At 40.0% G+C, this 23,941-nt stretch overlaps 2 protein-coding genes across 3 annotated transcripts; both read right to left on the bottom strand.

Annotated features, from left to right (window-relative positions):
* Positions 1-1,176: 1,176 nt before the first annotated feature.
* Positions 1,177-13,790, bottom strand: ubxn7 (UBX domain protein 7; the record flags this gene model as incomplete). 2 transcript variants are annotated; one of them, XM_080473258.1, is made up of 11 exons in its annotated part: positions 1,177-4,289; positions 5,056-5,135; positions 6,733-7,255; positions 7,594-7,724; positions 7,828-7,918; positions 8,693-8,839; positions 10,289-10,401; positions 10,516-10,581; positions 10,671-10,735; positions 11,306-11,459; positions 13,685-13,790. In XM_080473258.1, 11 exons carry the CDS (start codon positions 13,788-13,790, stop codon positions 4,128-4,130), a joined length of 1,638 nt encoding a protein of 545 aa, XP_080329384.1. In that variant the 3' UTR covers positions 1,177-4,127. The 2 variants fall into 2 exon arrangements, with proteins under 2 accessions (XP_080329384.1, XP_080329385.1); XM_080473259.1 differs by having other exon boundaries at positions 10,289-10,428; positions 13,685-13,778.
* A 1,103-nt stretch (positions 13,791-14,893) lies between these two features.
* Positions 14,894-22,578, bottom strand: ppp1r7 (protein phosphatase 1, regulatory (inhibitor) subunit 7). The gene is made up of 10 exons (XM_080484644.1): positions 22,502-22,578; positions 20,866-20,961; positions 20,611-20,666; positions 19,837-19,902; positions 19,623-19,753; positions 19,331-19,493; positions 19,043-19,159; positions 18,826-18,930; positions 17,981-18,067; positions 14,894-17,377 (listed from the first exon to the last, which is right to left on the bottom strand). Exons 1-10 carry the CDS (start codon positions 22,539-22,541, stop codon positions 17,201-17,203), a joined length of 1,038 nt encoding a protein of 345 aa, XP_080340770.1. The 5' UTR covers positions 22,542-22,578; the 3' UTR covers positions 14,894-17,200.
* Positions 22,579-23,941: the final 1,363 nt, after the last annotated feature.

Here is a 23,941-nt window from a genome sequence, read left to right as displayed (position 1 = left end):
TGCTTACTGAGAACTAAAGCAATCAGAAAATCCATCATGAAGTCTGCAGACTGCCTAATTGAGGAGTTGCAAATCTTTAGTAATCATTAAGTGATTTAAAAAAAAATGCAGCAGCCCTTCATTAATTGTGAGACCGCTACTTAGTGAAAAGCCCAAACTGCAAAAGAAAAACAAATCAGGTTCACTTTCTCTTTTGCTTCTTCAGATAATATCACAAACATCCGCAAAAAGCCACAAATTAAATTATTGAGCCGTTTCAGCAGATGTTCTTTAACTTCATGTGTAAAACTGGTGAACTGGTCCTACAAACTGTTTGGGAGAACAAAAGTGCATCGATCACTCATTAACTCATTATTGATCCGTTCTGAGAAAGGACGGAGTGGTCCTCGGTGTGTTTGGGGTGAACAGCCTTTTTTTATGCAACAGTTTAGTCCTTAAAACAAACCTGGATTCGGGGCTGCTGACAGCGTTACCTCATCACATTTTCAACCCTGAAGAATAAAATTCAGCTTTCAAATTTGCACTGGAACTCTCGATTTACATTTTAGGAGTTGAGCGGAAAAAAAACCGTACGTTTGGGTTTTAACTGATTTGACAGTAGTCGTTTCTCTCTGAAGACATAAGTTCTGCTGAAATGCTCCAGTTGCTCGGGACTCCACGCCGATTTAGGGAAAATGGGTTGAGCTGTCCTCTCACTGCACCCACCTTTTGTTCTTTTACACTAAAAGCAGGAGGTGAAGGCCTGCACGTCTCGAGCGACGCCAGTGTCCTCATCTGTTTGTACAGCTGTCAACTCTGACCGTTGGCGCCCAACACATGCTGTTGCTGTTACGCTCTCGCAAAAATCAGACTTTTCGCCCCAAATAATATTTTTCTGTCCGGTTAGATGTGAATTTAAGCTTGAAGTTTTTGGAAAAATGACCAGTCGTGACAGTCCCACTTTCCAGTGGGCAGTGCTCACATGACACGAGGGCAGACCAACAGAAATCTGCAGGCAATCACAGTTACCGACACACATGGAAACAACCGACATAAAATCATCTTATATCAGTATTGACAAGAGATTTCCACTCATACTCCCGACACATTGAAATGCTAAGAGCGTTTTGTAAAGAAACTGCACAAGAGACGGATGAAGTCAGGCCATTTTAACTTCCACTGCAGTGATTTGAGGTCGTTATTAAGTGGTGTCACTTAAAGTACTTATTTATTGTGTAGCTCTGCAAAAATAAGAGTTTCCCCCCCCACTCAGAAGTCAGAACTTTCCCCACTTACTCATCAATGCACAATTATGTAATATTCCAGTTTCATTTTCAAAAGGACAAATATGTCATATCTTCAGTTAAAAACATTCTAAAATAACACGGACTGTCAAAAATAATAAAAGTGATCTCCCAAAATGTTAAAGGTCTGAGGTTCAGAAGCTAACCGGCCATCATTGGTCTTTACACGGCTGTTGCATTTCCACTTTGCACCACCAGGTGGTGCAGTGAGTCACACAAGAGGCAGCAGGTGTTACTAGTGAAAGTAGTGATTCATGCTACATTGCACAACTAGAAAACTGGGCAGATGGTGGACTGGATGGTGCAGTAACACAAATCTGTCATTAAATGCACAAAACTGGCTTTACTTCTATTTTTTTGAATTATTTTATCAATTTTCAGCTGACGGTCCATTCCATACAGGGAGACTAAGTCTCTTGGATCCAAACATACTTAAATCTTAATATAATGTATCCAAAATATGTAGTTATCACTGTGATGTAGGCGACTATGTGGAGCTCTGCAAATGTGCCCTCAGTTATTTAAATAGAAGACACACAGCATTAGAATGGATCGAACATGCTGGCATAAAAGTGTCTGCAGATGGAAAATGCTCATTTAAAATGTCAGAATTCTACCGACAATTGACGTGAGGATAAAATGTCTTTGGCTTCTGGCGTTTGTGCCGTGACTCCCTTTTCCCAAGCTTTATCATATCTATAGGAGTCCAATTAAAAAAAAAAAAAGTCAATTATGGAGGATCAAGCAATTCTAAGAAAAATTAATTAAGAAAAAAACTGCATGCAAACATAAGCATGAAACCTAAATATTTTTGCATTAAATAAAACCCATTGTCAACAGTTGGTAGTGATTTTGGTCCTTCATTCAACCTTAATATCAACGTCTTAACAACTCGTTCTATTTCATTCTCATCACTGTAGAATAGAAACCTTATTATTGTTAGAAAATGTTTTTTCAGCCCCTGAAATGAGAAATGTATTCAACTTATAATTTAAACTGATATTTTACCACACAGGCCATCTGGATTTAGTCAATACACAAACCCTCTGTTCTTACAGATGCGTATGGGTGAGTGATTATTGTATTTCTTAAGTAGAACGACAAAAAAAACCACCTGAAAAATAAAAAGCAGTAACTTCAATGTTCACAGTGAAGATTAATATCAGATGAAAGTATGTTGTGAATTTGTAGAGTATATAAAAAAAATGGACCAGCCTGACAAAAGACAAATTTCAAAATCCTAAACCTTATGGCTTCTTCACATGTATGAAAGGCACGCTATCGCCACCATCTGTCCACACAGAGAAATGTCACTGAATGTAGGGGGGGGGGGGGATTAAAAATAAAAAAATCTGTGCAGGCTGCCATTCGTTTACGACCACACATTCAAACACTCACATATATGGACAGTTGAGTCTGCCTTTGGATTGGAAACATGTGGAACCTCTACACACACACGGAAAGAACATGCAAACCCAACACAGAAAGCCTGGGAGGGGACAGTGTTTGCCCGCCGCACTGCAACTTGTGTTAAGACAACTCAACATGGCCTGGCCAAACTGTTGCTTTTGCAGACATTTTAAATGTTTATGGAGCTCAGCTCATCCAACCTGGAAGAAAGTTTCATTTAAACAACTATTGCTTTCATGACAATAGAAACTGTAGGTTGTTGTGCTGGTTCCAGTTAAAGTTTGTATTTTTTTTTTTTTTGTTGTTGTCACAACTAAGAATGACGTTTGTGTGATATGGGGTTTGCTTGGTGGGTTTCCCTCACAACAAAGTTAAACATATAAATGTAGTCAGTTTCACTTCTCATGATTTCCTAAGTTTCAGTGCTTCAGGCAGTTGATGGGGAAACAGATTCCACATTTCCAAGCCTGTGTCGTACATATCTAATTTGTGAATTGCTGCAGTTTGAATTGGACTTTTTTTTTTTTCCTCTCTCTCTATGTTTTTCTTGCAGTTTCTTGGATGTAAACGTTTCAAATGGCACAAAACAGTTCACAGAAATAGAAAATAACAAAAGACCAAGCAGAAGATCCCCTGGTTTTTGGTGGTTATATTTCAACATCAGCATCATTTCTTGGCAGCATATAAAAAGAAAGGAAACAATGACTACAGCTAAATATCAGTCTCTCTAAGCCATCTCTGTACAGTGTAGGTCCGACTGATGAGATGTACCACCTTCCACTCATTCCCTTCTGTGACTTGTGATTTTTAGACCTTCTTTTGAGTGCGCGTTCCTTCCCAATAATTACAAACTGTTAAAACAATGACTGAGACCAAATTTGGGTCAAAAGAAAACAAGGACGAGTCTCCCTTTACCCACCCCGGGTAAATGAAAATAATAAGACCTAGAAAATAAACTTTGACATTTGATGTCCTGCACGGGGAGGTGTAAGTCTTTTGTACAAGTCCCTGGTTGCCCATCATCAATTGGTGATCCGCTGAGTTTTATGTTTCTTTTCAAAAAGCTTTGTGGAATATATTTTGTCCTGATGTGCCTCAAAACCAGAAGAAACCCACATCAGGGCAGAATATAGAAAAAGAAATCTATGAAAGAATGCTGGCGTCTGAAACAGCTTACTGGCCAATTGTCGATCACTGTACTACAAAGAAACGAGGCTGTCAGCAGAGCATCAGTCAGTATTCAGACTAGTGGCGTGGCGCTGCTGAGAGAAGTCCATCCACTATCAGCTGTCAGGGCAAAAACAGAAAGAGGGGCTAACTTCCAGAACAGAAGGTTATGGGACCAAGGCCAGTAACATCGTCCCAGATCATTGGTGAGAGGGTGAGGTCTACCAGAGATACAGACAAGCAAAAAAGTGAACGTGTCTGGGAAGACTAGTTCCTCTCCTGCACAAATACAGTCTCCTGTGGACAAAGCCCCGCCTCCTGCAGCGTGATGTCATAGTCCAAGTGGGCCAGCTTCCTTCTGGGGAAGTTGGTGACGAGTTCGAAGCGTTCGTTGGGGTATCCCTTGGACTGGACGTGTCTCACCAGGGCCTTGAAGAGAGGGGGTGCAAATACCAAAGACTGATATGTTAGCAATAAAAAAAAAGAAGCTGCATTTCATTATTAGATTTCAACTCAATAATATCGGAGTCCGTGTTTGTGCCTTTTCACAAATGCAACACCGTTTCAGTTTCTTTCCTCTGGATTATTTCTGCAGATCTCCGAACAATTCATGATTCACAAGCAATGTTGTGATGATCCTCCAAAGTAAATCAATACTGTTACGCCACCACTTTGATCACTGTACAATCAGTGATCACTATGAAGACATTCACCATAGGTACAGTCACTAAGGTTTTCAGTTGGCTTGGTAACTGTTACTTAAAAAACCTGTCTCTTGAGGGACACGTCTCCAGTGAAAATCTGCTCTATTCACTAAACTCGCCTGTTTCCTACATAAAGCGCTAACATCCAGAATATAGAGCATCTTCCTCCAACTAACTGAGGTTACCTTCTGCTGAATTGAACTTGTGAATCAATCATTAAACGGACTCACACACTGCTGAGCGCTCAGCTAATGAGTGACAGCAACATGACAATGTAACTACATGTAATCTCAGAGCGCTGGCCTACTTTAGTAAGTAAGTCACTCATTACTTTCCATTCGCAGTAACTAATGACCAACAACTACTGTTTTTTTTAAGAACTTGCACACATTTTCACAGCATTATACAAACCCTTTAATGTCTGGCTCCTCCATGTTGCTCTAACTGTTAATGATTTAAAATGATAGTGAAAAAAAATAGTGTTGAGTTACCAGAAGTTTTGCTTTCGAAGACAAAGAAATTTGCTCTCTTTGTCCATCTGGGTAGCGGAGCATCAGCCTGGCTTTAGGACCTGTGACAAAAAAAGAAAAGAAAAAAAAAATAAGTGGAAACAAAGCATTTAAAATATTTTTGGGAAGATACAGCTGTTTTCACAATTTCTTTAATTGGTATTAATTGCAAAAGTAGAAATTCAATAAAGTCCCCCCCCCCCCCCCCAAAAAAAATAAAATAATCTAATTTGGTTATTAACCTGGAAAACAACTCAAAATACACTCCAAATGCCATAAACTGATTATCATTGTTAATACAGAAAGAAAACACTCTCTTTAGTTACCTTGGTTTAGTTACTGTATCATTGCGAGTCGAAATCAGTGATTATTGCTGCACCAGGAAGTGACAGAGCGTCTAAATACTTTCTGAATGCACTGTGCGTGGTGCGGGTTTTCAAATAAGATCCCACTCATATTTTTAGAAGGTGATAAAGTACGACACAGCATGCAGTTTCACTCCGGCAACGAGCAAGTAGCAGTGAAAAGCTCAGCGCGACAGTGCAGACTCCCGACACAGCCTCACTCGGCCGTGCAGTCGGAGCATGTTATAGCCTGCAGACAAGTCTGAGGTACGAATGAAATCATAGCCTCCATGGGTAAAACAAGAAAGACCGTCATTCATTTGTTGAGGAGTAAAGCAGAGATGCCATCACTCACTGCTCTTATGAAAAAAAATGAAGAAGAAAAAAAAAAAGAAACTTAATTTTGCTAAAAATCCATTGTGTTTCACTTTCTGTCCCAATGCCATCCTGCAGTACCTGATCGCAGCCGTGGCAGAATACTTCACGACATGATCGCTTTTTACTTCACAAAGGTGGCATTTATTTTTCAATCATCTGAACTGCCAGACTACGTTATCTTCAAGCCCTGGCTCCAGCTGCTCCCTTCAAACTTCTTATCTTTTTATTGCAGCTTTGTGTGCATCATTACTCCATGACGGAAAAGTGACACATAGTGGAAAACTAAAATACTTTATCATTTAACTTGGTTGCCACCAATCATTGGCCCTTTTAACAAACAGTTTTTCTGAATACATTCTAAATATGTTAAACCCACAGGTAATCAAGGCGATCAACCATCACTTCGTCTTGACAACTGGAATATTAGTCCTGCTGCAGTGAGGCTGCTTCAAACTAAACATTTATCTCCTTTCCGCCCTTTGAAATACTCCCAGTATTTAGATACACAGAGTTCTTATCAGTCCCTTAAGTGTCCTCGAAGTGAGCCCAATTCTTCTGTTAAATATGCAGCTGAGCTGCGAACCGGTTCCTCGCAAGTTGCAATCAAAAGTGAAAACAAAGGAGTCTGACTTGTAAACTTTGCTTTCTAGTAAAACGACCTGGATAAACTATCTAGATTCATTTCTGACACACACACACACACACACACACACACACACACACACACACACACACACACACACACACACACACACACACACACACACACACACACACACACACACACACACACACACACACACACACACACACACACACACACACACACACACACACACACACACACACACACACACACACACACACACACACACACACACACACACACACACACACACACGTCTGAGAGGCCAAACAGGATGTTATGAAGTCATACCGTTGTCATCAGGACAGTCGACGTCGCAGGTCGTCGAGGTGCTGATCTTCGAGCTTCCAGCACTTTCTGCTCTCTGAGCGCAGTGATTCCCTCCAGAGTTTCCATCAGGATGGGAGTGGCGGGGAATTGCAGCCGAAGGCTCCAGGTGGTTCTTTTTGCTTTCCTCTTTCTTGTGACTGTGGTTGTTTTCTTTGTACGGGGATTTTCTGTGGGAAGAAGTGGAACTATCGGGGTGGAGACGCTGCTGGGCTGCAGAGGTTGCCGACGCCGAGGAGGTTGAAGAGGCTGGGGTGTGCTTGCTGGCAGAACTTTTCTCTTCGCGAGGCGCCGGCGTTTCACTGTCTGAGCCGTCAACCGAGATGGGACCCTCACTGTCGGAAAAAGGCTCCGCGTCCGATTCGTCGTCTGATCGCGGTGAGTCGGGGGGTTCAGGGGCATTTGAGGACTCGTAGTGGGTTTCCTGTAGGGAGGCTCGGATCGCTGCCTCCAGCTGACTGTCTTCACTGGCGTCAATCAGACTTTCCTAGAATAGAGAAAAAAAATAAAGGGAAGATATTACCACTATGGGAAAAGAGTGCCAACCACTACATTAATATGTGGACATTTCAAATAGATCAAACTAAAAGCTAAAAACCACGAGGGACAGGCTTTAAGCTGTCACTGACATTTTTATGCATATTTTTAAAATCACTGGGTTACAGACGATGCTCCCCAAACTAATCCCCCTCAAGAGTCACAGAGAGAGAGAGAGAGAGAGAGAGAGAGAGAGAGAGAGAGAGAGAGAGAGAGAGAGAGAGAGAGAGAGAGAGAGAGAGAGAGAGAGAGAGAGAGAGAGAGATGAATAGTCTACGAGAAACCCACTGATCGAGCTCGTTTTGCAGGGGGTGCGTGGCAGGATGGTCCGTCCAGCTGCCCGTGCTCTGCCAGGAAGCCAGTCACCTGCTCCAGGAACGAAGCCACGTCCAGCTGGTTCCACTCGACCATTTTTTGACCTGAATGGAGAACAATCAAAACCAAGCAGGTCAATAATAATCCATGTGTGAAACAATGCAAAAAAGCACTTCTTGGCATCATTAACGTTCCATAGGAACTCACCTGTTCGTGGATCGAGGATGGAAATGTAAGGAAACTTGTTGAGCTTATAGAATTGGATGTATCTTTGTCCCTCTTCGCTGTCATGATATACCTATAAAGGAGAAAACACACATCAGAAGATGTGAATGAAGCAGAGAACATCATCATCATCATCATCATCATCATCATCATCATCATCATCATCATCATCATCATCATCATCTATAAATAAAGGATGTCTGACAAAAATTTTTAGGAAAGGTTAAAATATGACACGTTTTACTGTCCAAGGAAAGTAATAGGTTATATTTAGGGCCTTGTTTTTGAAAATAACACAATATATTGTAAGACATTTGAACTCAGTAGTGTACAGGATGAATCCAAACTATTGTAGATGACATTTAGAAAAACCTTTCAGGCAATAAATTGTGAAATCTGAAATTTCCATCAGTTTCACACTCATTATATATTATATATTATAGTATTACACATTGTTTATTCCTTAAATTCTTAATTATTGTGTTAATGAAGTGTTTATGTGGGTTTGGCTAAAGTTCTCAATTTTACAACACAAGCAACATCAATAATTGTTCAAAAATAAGTCCATATTAATTATCCCGATCCTTTCTTCAAAGAGGTCTTCGCACCATCTGACAGACTGGCTGTTTGAAACAACTAGAACCATAACCGTCCCCTGACACAGCATTTCTGTTTAAAGTAGCCTCGCACTACTTTCTCCACATCCAATTTTGAATGACCAAAAATATGAACAAGAAAGTTAAATATGACTCCTTCCTCGAGTTAAAGCAGCTGAATCACTGAAAGACGAAGCGTGCAGGAGCGTGAAAAGGTGGACTTCCTGGAGTTGAGCTCTGAAACTGCATACCTGCCAGAAAATGAAGTGCTCTCTGATGATGGTCTTCACTGCGTCGTTACTCCACACGTCCCTGTTCAAGCACTGGCAGGCAAAGTCCTGAACATTCTGAATGTTGATCATTAGCCACTTGTTCTCCAGCTGCCCGCAGTCTTTAGCCTTTAAGCATAAGAAACCGGAACGTATAGTCAGTGTCGACCGGCATCAGTTCATTCACCGTAACAAGAAACAATTAGCTTGAATCACCTGGACTTCAGAGCCAAAATACACAAGCAGCGTCAAATTTAGTGAAAAAAGAAAAAGAAAAAATTGAATAAGGTGAAACCTATTGGGAACTATCTGCAGTGTATTTCAGGCCCAGCAGCCAAAGCATCAAGCCTCTCGTCCTGCTTTTTATAGATTAGATTTACAGGGAGTTCATCCTAGCCCCACCGTCACCACTAAACTAACAGGTATGTCTTTGGACTGATGAAATACTGAGAATGCTAACTACTACACCACTATGCAGTCCTTACACTTAGTAGTTCGTTTTGGTTTTAAATTGTGTCCTTGAAATATGAATCTTAAAGTCACTGCATGGACAACGCCCCATTTTAACAGAAACTACCCCTCGATAATCATTCATTATTTCAAGTCAATCTGTCTGAGTTTAGTCGGAACACAATCCTCTGACGCGTCTCAACAGTGTTCTGGTACATATAACGATATGCGAGCGCTGTGTTTTGTTAAGAAGCGAGTGCTCCACTCGTGAGTCTTACGATGGACTAATCAAGGCGCAAAGGTCAGCCATGTTTTGTATATTCTGTGAGCCACGTGCACAAAATATATCCAACCGAGGAATTCAGCACTAACGACCACATTTAAAAGACGGTGCCAAAGCTCAGACACAGAACAGAAACTATTCTGGAGTTTCTTTTTTATAGGTATTCTTGAAATGTGGAAAAGTTTTTTTTTTGCTAAGGTGCTGAAACTTTATCACTCTTCCATGGGATCAGACTTTCTTTGTGCTGACAAAATGTAACTAAAACTAAAACATTTAAAGACCTGAGATAAAAAATTTTTTTTTAAAAAAGACAGCTAATCAAAAGGTATGTATGAGATGTAGAGTTTTTTGGTCCAGAGTCGCATGTTCTCCCTTTGCATGCTCTGAACGTCCTCCAGGGACAAAAGCTTGTTAGGTTAATTGGTGACTTTACGTTGCCACGAGATGGAGATCTTTGTGGAGGAGTGTGTAAATCAATGTGTTTTCTCTGTGACGAAGTGTCCAAAATGTGAACTGGCTTTGATCCAGAGTCAGCTGGGTGAAGGCTCAGCTCCCTGCAACTCTACGTTGGACAAAGTAAGTATAAAAGATACCGTAGATAAAGAAAACTGAATATGAGGAAAAAAGATCATCCTTTCCAGAGCTTTAAAAAGCTATCAGCTCTATTAGAAATGTAAGAAAAAGGAACAAAAGCCTGTCTTCTCTTGGGAGAGTGAGGGTACAGGTTTTTTTTATTTTTTTGGGTTTCCCACCTGTGAAGTAAAGAGCCATCTGAGATTTCACCGAGACTTCAAACAAAAGTGAATAAAGGTGCAGGGGAAAGCATCCCCGGAGCGACTCCTCACCGTCTCAAAGCTGCCTTTGTGCATGAGCTCAATGGGTGGACGAAAAAGGTCGGCCAGGGTGCTCAGTTTCTTATCCACTGTTCCACCGTTCCGCAGCTCCTGTTCTTGACGGACTGGGAAAATCAAAACATGGAACAGAGCTTCGTGTTAGCAGTAAATGAAACTCTAGCTCCATTGCAACCACTATGTATAATTTTTCTAAAGAGGGGAAGCTTAATTTCACTCACTTGTTTCTGTTTGGAAGTCTCGGAAACCATCGAATATGGACCGAGCAGGTCTTCTTCGCTTTGGCACTAAATATATATAACGGACATTAAAAATTCACACGCACCAGCTATTTTAAACAGGAACAACTATGTGTTTGGATTCAACTGACTGATACCTCCAAATAGTGGTTCTGGCTCCACCAGTATGTCCTGCTTCTGGGGAATTGGTGCTCGTACTTCACTAAAACATCAGACAAAACAAACAGAATTGTTGTAAAAAGTATATCAACTTATTCATTCTACAAACATACTGATATTTATAACCTATGCCATCACCTAAAATGCATTTTTTCTAGTCTTGTTTTAATGTAGTGTTTCTTAATATGTCAATTTAGAGAATGTTTATCGTTCCTTCTTTAAACTTTAACTGAAGATTTTTAATCTATGTATATCATATTTACATTGATTTTTACAAAAAAATCGTTTCAATTGTATATGTCATTTACTAATTCTATTATTAAAGCCCTACAGGCTCATGTTATGTATGCATCGATGTCTACAGTCTACACAGAGGTACATAGTGTATAATCATATAGCTTTATGTGTGTTTTTGTGAGTGTAGAAATATACTTGCACACTTACAAGCATTTAAAAATATGTTAGGTATGCCTGTATGCATGCATGCCTGTGTGTATGCATCCCCCCCACCTCATTTTGTAGGAAGGAAAATGAAGAAGGATAATTAGTGACATTTAAGGTCTGTTTTTCTTTTGCCTGAAAGTAGCTTGTGTTGAAGTGACTATGGTCTCACTCTGTCGGGGGGGCTCTGCTGCTTGATGCTGCTGAACTGGAGCTGGTGCTGGGCTCCTCAGCGATCCCGCCTCCATCCAGAAACATGGTCACTGCCATCTCCAGGTTGTTGTTGCATGCTTCCAGCATATGTTTTCCGACGCTCTCTGTGGCCCCTGCACAAGTGAATCAATTGATTTATAGATATATACAATTGCGAAGCCACTGAAATTGTTAGCTGATAAGCTGAATATCTTTCAGAAACCTGACAATGACCAGATTTTAAGATAAAATAAACAACACAGCAGATGTACATCTTCACCTGTAGAACTTGGATAATGGGGATAAAACCAGATGATATTTTGACGAAAATAAATTTAACAGTTTCAACAGTCTTCAAGTTTTTTTTTTCTTCTCTTGAACTTGAACAATGCCATTTTTTTGGGGACAAAAATACTGATAATATAAATGTTGTGGTTACAGGAATCAAGACCAGGATATTGGCAGAACAACTGGCATTTTCAAAAACTGACATTTAGTGGCTCTAAATTCTTTTTAAATACGGTTCTGTTCTATATAAACAAAAATTTCATTTGTTCACGTTCCTTTTTAAAGAACTCTGTCATAAGTTTGTACAACATAAATATGCATGTTTTATTAAACAATATTTTCTGTCATTCCATAACTGACCTTAACTGCAGAACCATTCAAATGAGTTGAAGCCAAAGAGTTCAGGATTCAGAGAACTTTACAAAACAGAGTCATCCGTTTCACATAGTAATGCCTGTCTGAGTATTTCAGATACAAGTTAATTGTAAAGCGTACCTCAATACTTGTTATATATAAAGCTATATGCATGAAAAATAAAACTTTTGGTATTATCATATTACTATGATCGTGCTTTAATAAAGAGAAATGTCATGTGCCAATTAAAACTCACTTTGCAGGAGTGAAAACTATTTTGTGAAGCATTTGGTCTTTTGTGAAGCTCAGAATTTATTTTTATCAATCTGCTGGGAGGACTTCTGAATGTTGCAGTGACATAATGGAATACAGTGCACACTGTTGATGTGATGGCACATCGGCAGATGCAGATATAAAAGGTATTGCTATTCAAATTGAACACTTAATTTCTACATCAATTCAGAAAACTCATACATGTTGCTATGCACACACCAAATACACCCCGGTGCAAAATCCATTTACATCACTATTTACTTTGTATCTGCTTACACAGATTGTCATTGCCACAGTTATATAACTGCTATTCCCCCGAGTACAGTATTTGATTATTTACCCTTTACTTTCATTGGAAACTCGGGTACTGAAATCAGTTCCTGTAAAGTAAATAAAAGTTGTTGATGTGGTTATAATATATATATATAATCTCATACTATATACAGCTAAAATGATCCATTCACACCGCTGCTGTCATAAAGGGTTTTGGAGATTTTACTATTTGTAAACCATAATTGGTAGATATTATTTTGACCTATATAAGCACACAACAACGTGAGGCATAAATGGGCGCTAATAAACGTTATTTTGCTCTAAGATACAGTTCAATCAATCTAAAGGTGGCTCGTTGTCGTCCCGAACAAACACGATGAAAAACAACAAAAAACTCTTAAAAAGTCTACAGATCACAACCCGCCACGAAATACAATCGCATTTCAATCCCATGCATGTTTAAAAAAAAACACAACACACTTATTAATTTGTATTTTCCGGCGTGTATGGCACCGAGTGGCTGCAGAGGTCTGTGGTGTGTTCTGCGCATGTCTGTTTCACTTTCCAAGTCTGGCAGCAGCCCCTGAACTGGCTACCTCGTCTTTTACGATAAATAACTTTAAATATAAACATTGTCCATCCCGCCAAAGGCCACATGAGCTACATAGGACCCCCGTGCCCACAGCCCGAGACAGAAAGTGGACTCTTTCGGGAGTGTTAAGCGACACTGTCCCGGCGAACATGACAGAAAGAGACCGCGAAGGCTGACTGGTGATGAAGAAGGGAAATGTTGTACAGCCGACGTCCATTCCACATTATCACACAGCAAGCGGTGCAAAAAGAGCAGCAAAGCCACCTCAGGCAGGCAAAGTAGTCCATAGTACCGGCACCACTAAGAAAATAACACGTTTCCAACTTCCCGTGAGATATACTATGCATAGCTGGAGGCCGCACGAAGCATTTTCGGAGCATTTTTCGAGAGTTTAGCATAAAACTGCCAGAGCTTTCCCCCTCTGCCCAGCATTGGCAGCGCCAGACACACAGCAGCAGCAAACAGCCGTTTTCTGTTCCCCGCGCGCGTTCTGTGGAGTTTAGAGGCGACAGGGGCCCTCTCGTGTGACCACACACACCGACCCGACGGACAAAACGCGGAATAAAATGTTATTTTTACCTGTTATTGCTGTGAATTGTTGTATTAACCCGTTCACCCCCGGAGCCGAGGTGTCTCTGAACGCCGCCATCTTACCGCCACAAACAACAACATAGATGTGGCGCATGCGCGGCGAGTCTGGCGCGGCGCGAGCCCCAACGTCACGACAGGCCACCGCTGCATTGTGGGAATGTAGTTCATATGAAGTTCATTCGTTTCTTCAAGAATGTGTTCAGCCCTTAAAATAACGTTTTATTTGGTATACTTGTTTGGCCATTAACACATTTTTAATTACTGTAAAATTCTATATACACAAAAAATTGATATAGAAAACAAAGACAATTTTTCAGGCTTTTCATATGGGACCACGTCACTGTTTTTCATCTGTTATGGAGGAAAAAGAATGTTGTTAAACCTGTAGTTGAGGATTTTAACCTTACTGAGAAATCCGAGCCCCTTTCCCCTATATATTTGTTTATTCCACTTTCTTCTTTTTATTTTACTTCTTCTATATTTTTATTATCTTGCATTTTGTGACGCTTGCCTATTGCCTGACAGAAAACGTAAAACAATGTTACTGTGCCATATATATTTTGTAAATTGCAATTTGCTAAATTAAGAAAAATATTCAAGAATGCTCTTTTTTGGTTTAATTTCGGCAGATTACGATATTTTTGATATGGCAGAGCAATACAATGACCCTTACATGATTGACTAATCACAAAACAGTTACTCAAAAACACTCTTTCAATAATAATAACTATGGTAGTAATAGTCTGTCTACATGCTTTCAATGGATAAACTGAAATCAACAAAGTCAACATTAACGTTCCAAAGTTTCTCTGAACTATCTTTTATTTTTTTGGGGGTGGATAAAATGAATAGATTGATTAGTTTGTTCCTACTTTAGATATATTTGAATTTATTACGTAAGTTGTTATTAGTCTGGTTTATAGCCTGTTATATTAACAATGTTTTAACTAACAAAAGCTGCTTTTAAATCCAATAATCCATATACTTCTATCCATTCTTTTGTTTGCTCCTTGAAAAATATATTATTAGGTAGTATCTGAAAAAGGACTGTAAATTATTCCCCAATAATAACTAAAAATGGCCCAGAAATTAATTCAAAATATTTAGTAAATAATAATGAATCCTTGTCACACTGGTTGGTACATCAAGTGTCAAAAAGGAATTTACAACTTAGACATTAAAAATACTTGTTTCTTTAAGTCGTGTAATTTTATTGTTATTTGCATAATACATTCAGTTTGAAATCTTCATCAACCACGTCAAAAACCTGAAGAATCAGTTCCAACAACAAGGAGCTCATTTGTTTTCGAGTAATTGCTCCCTTGCTGACCGATTGAGGTCTTATTCTCTTAATCACTGTATCTCACAAGAATCTGTTGTGCTGCCCGGCATAAACAAAAGAAGAGAAGTGCGTCACTTTACAAAGGGATGGGGAACATGGCACTGAACTTTCTACATCATGAGGTGTACAACCAATATTTACAAATACACAAAGGGGACATTTACAATCCCGCTGGCCAATTGTACAGTCACTGTAGTTAATCTGAGCGTATAGTAATGTTACATTCACATCAGTGGAGCAACATTTCATTGCTGATAGTCTGATATGGGATCATAAATGTGCTACGGTTATGAGTAAGATGTAACTTAAAGTGGTTGTGATAATATTTCTCTCCATACGTTTGAAAAAGAAACAACAAATCAAACCAGTATTCTTAGTGTTATTCTCCTGCCTGCAATTAGAGACTTAATTTTATTCAACAGGATAGATTACGATTTAAAGGCCCGATTTAAAAAAACAAAAACAAACTTACTGATGTGCATCTTGTATTACACCATGGATTAGCTGAACACTCATCTAATCCAGCTAAAACGCATTGAAATGTGACGCTTATATACTTTATTCACGTTAGCTTTTTATTTGATCCAAAGAAAATGAACTGCTTTATTCATATAAAACGGAGTAACTCAACTGCAGAGAATTACGCAGAGATAAGTCATCTTTCTAATTTGAGATAGTCCTCGTAAGGTTACTTTGAAGGACACCTGTATAGGAGGTAGGATAATTAACCCCCTAATTTCTAAGGCAGTGGTCTCCAACCCTGGACCCGCATATTTTAGCTCTCTTCCTACTTCATCACACCTAAATCTCCAATCATCACCAAGCCCCAGGAAAGAGAAGCTCTCCGGGACCAGAGACCCCTGTCCTAAACTAATCTTAAAGGCCCAGAACTGTTGTGTCTGTTTATATGTGGACTCCAAAGATCTGAATGTGTCCTAAAAACGTCTGAAGCAGATTATATAATATATTTTAACACTTTCAGGAGATCATTCCACAAAGCAAATTTAATTGAAAAACATTTAAATGTTATGAGCTTAATAACCCTTAAGAAGTTGATGAAAGTTGAAAAAGGTTAAGCGAGGCCGTAATCAGTGACAGTGTCAACATAAGGTTTAAAACACAGCAGTACCACTAATTACAGATGGGCAGATATAACAGAGTATTAGGGCTATTTTTATTTAAGACAGATTGTTTTCTATATTTTAAATCTATGTTTCCATACAAAAAAAAACGTTAGTCTTTATTCTTGATAATTTAATTTTTTTTTATGTTTAATCCCTAATCCTGACAAAATGACTTTCAAATCTGAAAAATCCATTTGTCCTGAAGTAGCCCTAATACACCGCCACACAAAACAATCTTTATTAACTCTAACTCTGATTTTACATTCCCACAAGTTGTCTTTTACTTGCAGAGGTCACACTTGTTAATCAGCAAATGGATTTTTGAGCTCAAACAAAGAGGTTGAGATAAAGAATAAACAAGGCGGCTAAAATCAAAACTTGTCAGGATGCCAGTTTACTGAAACGACTCCATGAGGATATGTCCTCAGACAGCATATTTGTTAGTGCCACTTTAATGAATTGCTGTTGACGAGGCCGCGTTTCAGATGTTTAATACTGCTAAAGCCGAGCAGAAAGTTCAGTATCGTTCTGGAGAGTCAAATTGTTAATCGTCTGGATTCTCCCTTTATTGTTCCTTTGCCCCGAGTGTCACGTTTTTGAGGACAGCATCGTTCTGCAGTGTCGGCGTAAACTCACCCTTTCCTCTAGAACCACGGTACAACTTCAATAATGTAACAAATGAGACTTTAGCTCTTATTTTGCTGATGTGCACTGCACGGTCAATCACGCCCCAAAGAGAAGAAGAAAAAAAAGAGCAGAAGAAAAATGAGGAAATGAATGATGAGTGTAGGGCAGAGTCTCCTTTTTCACAGTACCACCGTAATAAATTAGAAAGCTTCCACACAATAGCGTCGATCAAACTTTAAATGAGTGCATACATGTATGTTGAGTGAGCCGTGGGGGAGTTAGGTGTTGGCGTGTGATTCAGTGAGGCCGTGTGTGATTTGCTTCTGGTTGGCGGGGGCAGGCAGGCAGGCTGTTCGGGAAGGGGGGGGGTGTACACCGGGAGGTCGGCGGGTGAATCGCACGCAGCGAGGTCTAGAAGCGAATAAAGGTAGCGTCGATCTGGCGGACAGTGGGCAACGCCAGCATGATCTTCCGCCGGTACTGTGGATCCTTCTGTAGCGGGTTTCTCTCGAGGTAAACCGTCTCCAGGGACTTGGCGTTCTTCAGCTCATCGAGATCTGACCAGTTGTCTATCTGGTTATCGTTCATCTGAGGAAAGAGGAAGCCAATGGGAACACAACGTGAATACCGTCACGTAAATACAGCTCCTCTGGTAGTCATAGAACAGACTCAACCATTGAGCTTTACACCTTCACTCTTAAGCTACACCTTTCTGCAACTCCGCTTCTGTTTCTGCAGTTTTGCCGGCACCGATTCTTAATGTTCTTTTTGAATTCATTCCTGCCGGGAGCGCTTTCATTCCTTTTTATAGCCTCACCATCCTTTGTAACAATCATTTAGCTTGATTTTTAGATTCCGGTGAGGAGAAGAGCCAAGAAGAGCCTTGATGTGTGCGCTACCACAGAATCAGAGAACTTATCACCTCATGAGCAGATAAAGTAAAATGGTGCCTTTTTGTCTGTCACAACTGGTACTTCAATACACAAGAATCCATCTATCTTCTATATCAGCTTTAGATAAGCAACCATTGTTCAAAAAGTTGATATAGTATATCCAGTATATAGAGGAGAGGCCACCAGTCCATCACAGGGTCTTTAATGGTCTTAAAGTGTCTTTAAATTGAGGGAGAAACTCCAGGTACCCTAAGAAATCCCTCAATACCACTCTGGTTTAACTGCAAACTACTCGTACCCAGAATTCCTCCAGATCTGTCAGATGGCTGATGTTTTCGATTTTCTTTACTCGATTGGCCGCGATGTCCAGGGTAGTAAGTTTTTTCTAAGGAGAGAAAACAAACATTTCCATTATCGGGAACACAATCAAAGTGAGACATTCCACGTACTCCATGGTAAAAACACTACAAAAAAACAGTTTTGAAAACTTCAATGAAAAATGTTTAGATTTTTTTTACTCATCTGCCTTAATTCCCTTAAGATTTTACAAGTGATCAGACAATAAGGAATAAGTGAAGTTTGGAACTGGATTTAACTTCAAATTCTATGTAACCAAGACGTTAGAGGACAGTTGCGGGTCTCTCAACAGACTTGCAAATTAAAGCCTCTCAGAAGAGTTTTTGTTGCTTATCCAAACAGCAGTTAGCAGAAAGGTCTTTTAAAGTGAAATTCCTTCGGTCCAACATCATGAAACAAAGTACGTGCTGGGAGTAATCTTCAGACATAATAGTGTGACTTTCACTCAGAATATGTGAGAACTGGGCTGCTTCATTTGGATTTTAAAACGCCCATTCTGTCTTGTCGAGTCTGTAATAAAGATGCGTCGTTCAAAGAAGAGTTGGCACCGGGACATCGCACATCGGACCTGCCAGGCTGAGTGACGGCAGCGTTAGGATGAGCTACAGATATACACTCCAGCCGAGGTTCGGCAAGACGGAATTCATTTCTGGAGCGAATTCCTTTCAATCATAGTTTTCTGGTGCAGTACAAAAACATTACAGCCCAACTGTTTTCATATGATCGTAGAACTACAGTTTGAGATCCGATCCCTAATCAATATGTCGTTACATTTCTTTAACTCACATTATTTTCCAAGCCCTCGATGACTTCAATGCCGTTGTGGCTCAGGTAGAGCTCCCGCAGACTGACAAGGTTCTGTAACCCATCAATCTTCGTGATGCGATTACTCTGCAAATAAAAATACAGCAAACTTATTAACAACGGCACGGATGTGCAGAACGTAGTCGCCAAATTTTGCCTTTGTAAAAGTTCCGTGAGTGACAGGTTTGAGCGAGGATACCTGGATGCTTAAAACTGTCAAGTTGTGTAAACCATCCAAGTTCTGAAGCTTTGTTATTTTATTCGTGCCAAGGAACAAACTTTGCAAAGACGTGAGTGAATCGAGGTTCTCGATGACCTGCAAACACAACAAAAAGAAGGAAAACTGTGAATTAAAAGTTCGTCATCAAAGGCTTCTCAGTCCTCCATCCAGATTCTAAAAGGCTTCAATTAAGTGATGTCACAGAGAGCTGGAGCTCAGGACAGTTTTCACCTTTTCTAAAAATTTATTTTGTATTAATTTTCTCACCCTGATGCGATTGGAGCCCAGCTCGAGCATCTCCAGAATTGAGAAGTGATCCAGGTTGCAAATGCCGCTGATTTTGTTATGGAGCAGAAAAAGTTTCTTGAGCTGAGTGAGCTGGTCCAAACCCTCCACCTTTCTCAAAATGTTGAAGGAGACATCGAGCTGTCTGTGGGAAGGTAAAACAAAGAACGTCTCGTCAGGCTTGCGTGCCTCGTTTGCTCGGCCACGTGGGCTGCAGAAACTATACAAGGAAGTCAATTCCATCGCCGATGGGTCCACAGTTTTTGAGACTTACTCCAACTCTGTGAGGTTGTGCAGGTTCTCCAGTTTTCGGATCTGATTGTCATAGAGGTCTAGTTCTCGCAGTGAGGTCAAACTGTCGAGGTTTTCTATTTTCTTGATGAGGTTCTGTCGTAAGGAGAGTGTCTGTGTGCCAGGACACAACAACAAGAAAGTCATGAAGTGAAAACAGACATTTACCATCGTATACAAATAATAGTAATACTTACTTTGGCCTTCTGTAGCACTTCTAGTCCTTCAATTTTTCCAATACGACAATGAACGAGATCAACATCCTGGAACACACCACACAACATTTAAGATGGCATGCAGTCCCGAGTTCATCCACACCCAAGGTCAAAATCTGTGCATGAAACATTTCTTATTTTTAACATTTGAAAAAAACAAAACACCTCATCTCATTAATTCCAATAGCGCTAATTTTCAAATTATTGTGCAAAAAATATTTTGTCTAATTCACTTTAACCTATAGTCAGTTGTGAGTCCCACTCAAACATTGTGATTTTGACGGTCCCCGACAAAAGACGCACAATTGTGGTGATATCTATAATCACGGCTTACAATCTGTGGCCTTATGTCATACACTGAGCAGGGTTTGTGGGTGGCCGTTGTCTCAGCAGTGCACTCACACACATCCTAAGTTTATTTTCTGCCCGTGTCAGAAACTTTACAACTGCCGCCTCACTACAACAAAGCCACTCCTGCTAGGAGTTACGGCCACTAACCGCCAATAACAAGAAAACGACGTCACGTTAAAAGCAGCATCAGTGCTACGCCATACTCACCTGCACAGGAAGGCCATGGCAACAAAAGACGATGTACAACATAACATGGTTACTTTTGCTTATTAAAGTATGTAAATGAATGAGTAAATGTGGCTAAATATGGAAAAGCACGATGAAAAATGCTGTACAGCGAGGTCCATTTAGGAAACGGAAGTTTAAAAAAGAAAAAAGAAAGATGAGATTTATGAAACACGTCACCTCTTCCTCTGGGTCCAAGGTTATCGTGTCCATGTCAACTGGAGACTCTTCTTTACCTATAGGAGAATTAAAAAAACAACCCAACGACACATCACATGAGGATTAACGGTTCAGAAATTCAATATTGTCATAAAGTAGAATGAGCATTTGTGGAATATTCATGTTAAGTCGCTTTGACAGCCTTAAAAAAATGTTCAGTGGCTGTTAAATGCTTCAATTTCTATGCGAGTATATTGAGAATAATGAGGATGTTACTCGAAGCAGTAGGCTGATTGGGGTCCACATCCCCGTTGATACTCTTCCTCCTCGTCTCATCATCACCTGACTCCTCAGATTCACCCCTTCGGTCCACTGCAACAAGAAAAAAAACAAGAAAAAAAAAACAAAACGAATGAGTCTTTCTATACATGTATCACGTTCACGTCACGCATTCAGATGATGCGCTTCTCATATGATGCAGACACCAGACCCAGTGCTCAAGCTCCTGAGGAATCATTGAGCCTCTTTGTGCATTGTAACAGTTCTGCCGTCAGCAAACTGTGTGTAATCCATGAGCACAATCAACCTGTATTACACCTACCATAGACATAAAATATATAATCAATGCCAGTGATGCGGTCTTGGCATCGCTTTCTGCTTCATCAGTGGGGTCACAGTCAACTGCTGATTCACAAAAAAGTTTGTCTACTGTGCAAGGACATTTTAAACATCTAAATGTTGTCAGATGCTTTTTTTAAATCAAAATCCTAACACTATAATAAAAAATAACTTTAGTATTTCTTGTGAGTTCTGTTTTTGAAAATGCATAAATGGGACCTGTTACTGTTAGAGTTAAAAAAAACAAAAAAAAAAACATTTAAAAACACTGCACTAATGGCTGTCAGATCTAAACTGAGTTGGCAACAGAAGCATTGAATAAAGCTTTATTTTAGTAAAGATAAAGGAGACTGCTTTATGATTGTTTCAGTGGGCTCCAGGTGGGCTTCAGTGGGCTCTACAAAACAAGTGATTGAAGTAATCTGTTCAAATTTGAGGTCCAAATTAAGCCGTTTTTTATTTGTTGTTCTACCCCCCGTAGAACAACAAATAAAAATCGGCTTAATTTTGACCTCAATAGATTAAAAAAACAAAACACAATGTTTCACAAATCTCAAAGTGAGTTTCAGAAACTTCGATTAAAATGTTGACACTTTCCTTAGAGGATCAGTACATTCATAAACAAATATTTTACCCCCCTGTTACTCTAACTACCCCCCCCCCCCCCCCCCCCCCCCCCAAGCAGCACCCCGGGCTGTGAGAAGCATCCAGGTGGGTGTTCCTGGTTCTCCGCCTCACCGTGATGATGCAGATTTCCGCGCTTTAAAACGCGTTAAAAAACCGTGAATTTAAGGAAAGAATCGAGATCATATCTGGGCCAGACATCAATCTGTCAGCGTTAATCACTGCGGATGGGAACACAGATGGTTATCCATCCTCCACAGCGGCTTTCCAGAAGAAGGTTGACATGAAACACAGGCTACACACTGCTAACCACGTTAGCTACCACTTTACATGTTTACGACCGAAAATAGAGACATTTTAAACGGACAAACAAGCAGCGGCGCAGAAAAATAGCTGTTGGACTAATAAGATGTACAATAAATGAACAAATGTGGAATAAATATCGATCGTCGTTATTATGAGCGTTGATGATAAATGAACAACGACGGGCTAACGTCTTGTTGTTAGCCTCCGAGCCAGCACAAGGAGGACGATGGTCTGACTGGAGACACGAAAAACGAGTCGTCCCGAAGCCTCGTGATAAAAGAAAAAACTCAGAAAGATGTGCTGCAGTGTTACCACACTAATGCACCCACGCTCCGGCCGCAGTCATTTCTATTTAGCCACTAACCTTCCATTTCTTGATGCTCTCCAGCAGACAGAGACGCCATGTTTCCTGTAAACAGTAACACTCCCGAGTCCCGACAACCGCTCAGCCAATCAGAGGTGAGCACGTTACAGCCAGCGGACAGCAGGGGGCGCGGCTGGGCGCTCGCACAGCTGGAAGCAAGTATCACTGTACTGCAAATCACAATCAATACAAAACACGGCAGTGGGAGAAAGAAATGAGCATTGCTGGTTCAATTTCACTTGTATTCCTTTTTACAACTTCACCCCCAAAAAGGGAAAGGCTAAAAGTCAGAGATCATCTTGACTCAATATCAATATCATATAGAATAGAATAGAATAGAATAGAATTTTATTGTCATTGTCACCATTACAACAAGATAAAAAAGTGACAAGCCATCAGTGCATCAAAAAAATCAATAAAAGTACAAATAAAACCGGTTAAATTATAAAAATAGAGGGATAAAACAAACAGACACTCCTCACTCAAACAAATACTCATCACTCATACACACATAAGAGTACATTACATTGCACTGGTCCCTTGTACATTATATTGCTCAATTGTCATGTTTTGTTTTGTTCAATAAAGTCACTGCAGTGGGGTAAAAACTGTGTTTTAATGACCCTGTATCATTTGTCTGATGGCAGCAGTTCAAACGGAGTGTCCAGGTTGTGAGTTGTCCCTGATAATATTGTGGGCTTTTTTTGCAGTACTGGGAACTGTGCAGTTCTTCTAGTGTTTGGAGAGGGCAGCCAATGATCTTCTGTGCCATTCTGATGACCCTCTGGAGCGCTTTCCTCTGGGCAGCTGTACAGCTGCTGTAACACACTTTAATATAGTACGTCAGGATGCTCTGTATGGTACATTGATAGAAGGACACCAGCAGTCTCTGTGTTAGAAATCTAAGTGTAATTATATACTCAGGCCTTAAATTCGACAAGCACATTAAGACAATAAAAAAATGGGCTTACTAGCACATGAAAAATATTGCTAAATTTAAAGGATTTCTGACCAAACAAGACTCAGAAAATCTTTTTTCAAATCAAAAACTGTCGAAATACACTGTCAAATTAAACTGTCACACTGAAACGAAACATTTTCAATCAGTCCAAAGCAATGTTTTCTGTCTATCTTCTCAGGATATCACATCTTTTTCCGTTTCATTTCCCCAGCTGCACTGGACTGACCGTGTGTTTTATGATGGGAAAATCTATTTGACACTTGACCACAGTGATGCGGGGACACACAGTGACATAGTTTAGTTTGACACTGAGAACTTTATGACGCACATCTAGAAATCTTTGAATAATCTCAAAGATTCAAGCACAAGAAGCCTTAATTTAATACAAGATAAAAAGCGTGTGTATGTTGACTTTGGTCATTCTTTCATATATATCACTGTGAGACAAACCATAAAAGTTGCCTACCTCTATGAGGTCC

This window comes from Lipophrys pholis (genome assembly GCF_963383615.2).
Source record: "Lipophrys pholis genome assembly, chromosome: 1".
Taxonomy (NCBI): domain Eukaryota; kingdom Metazoa; phylum Chordata; class Actinopteri; order Blenniiformes; family Blenniidae; genus Lipophrys; species Lipophrys pholis.
This window is presented reverse-complemented; position numbering and strand designations above follow the sequence as displayed.

Coding starts and splice junctions, on each gene's coding strand:
- ppp1r7 (XM_080484644.1), bottom strand. CDS start 22,541: ATGGCGTCTCTGTCTGCTGGAGAGCATCAAGAAATGGAAG. Junction 18,931..19,042: donor TGACAGTTTTAAGCATCCAG/GTATCCTCGCTC, acceptor TTTTATTTGCAG/AGTAATCGCATCACGAAGAT. Junction 18,068..18,825: donor TCGAGGGCTTGGAAAATAAT/GTGAGTTAAAGA, acceptor TTCTCTCCTTAG/AAAAAACTTACTACCCTGGA.